The sequence below is a fragment of the Anarrhichthys ocellatus genome, unplaced genomic scaffold (genome assembly GCF_004355925.1).
Source record: "Anarrhichthys ocellatus isolate YVR2014 unplaced genomic scaffold, GSC_Weel_1.0 scaffold4111, whole genome shotgun sequence".
NCBI lineage: Eukaryota > Metazoa > Chordata > Actinopteri > Perciformes > Anarhichadidae > Anarrhichthys > Anarrhichthys ocellatus.
In genome coordinates this window covers 1-702 of record NW_022284085.1, presented here as the reverse complement: position 1 = coordinate 702, position 702 = coordinate 1, and the positions used below count along the sequence as shown (strand labels likewise).

The 702-nt window shown below is 40.9% G+C and overlaps 1 protein-coding gene across 1 annotated transcript in view; it reads left to right on the top strand.

The window, feature by feature from the left end:
* The window catches only part of LOC116379325 (PEX5-related protein-like), a gene marked incomplete at its 5' end in the record, with an annotated part of 3010 nt that extends 2353 nt beyond the window's left edge, over window positions 1–657 (top strand). The window contains one exon of the mRNA XM_031841265.1: window positions 280–657. Coding sequence (XP_031697125.1) covers window positions 280–393 — 114 coding nt within the window. The remainder of the gene's footprint in view (window positions 1–279) is intronic.
* Between the last annotated feature and the right edge of the window lie 45 nt (window positions 658–702).

The following is a 702-nucleotide window of genomic DNA, read 5'->3' as shown; positions in this document are numbered from 1 at the left end:
GAGTACTTCATCCTGACAGTATTTATACTGTAGTACTTCATCCTGACAGAAAGTAAAATATAAAAGTACAAGCTGAACCAAATACAGTGAGTAGTTCAGGGAGCGTGGGATAACAGATCGTTACCTGCAGATACTTCAGCGGTTACTGTCTCTTTAAATATGACTTTGAAGACCGTTAAAGTTTTCTGGTGTTTTGTCTTTTCTGACCTCTCTCTGTGTGTGTGTGTGTGTGTGTGTATGTGTGTGTATGTGTGTATGTGTGTGTGTGTGTGTTTTCAGGACTGTGCTGCTTCCAGACAGCACAGACGGACTCGTTCCCTTCTGACCAGAAACGAGTCTCTTGAGGACGAGTTTGTCAGAGCAAAAGCTGCTGTGGAGGTAAAATACACATAGTGACAAAATGTCCTTTCTTTGAGAACATAATTCTCTCTACAAAAGTCATAAATCTGTAGAACATGTCCAGCTTTGTCCTTTAAAGCTGCAGCAGCTCTCACTGTTAAATATCAGATATCAGCTGATCTTCAGAAACCTGATCTCAGGTCTGTTCTTATCGTCATCTGAGAACTCTGACTCAGCAAACATTCAGATAGATGAGGCTGCACTCAGACCAGCAGACTCAGGGTCAGTTTTCATATCCGACACTGAAGAAATATATACCCCTTTAAATTTTTCACTCTTTGTTTCATTGCAGCCATTTGCTAA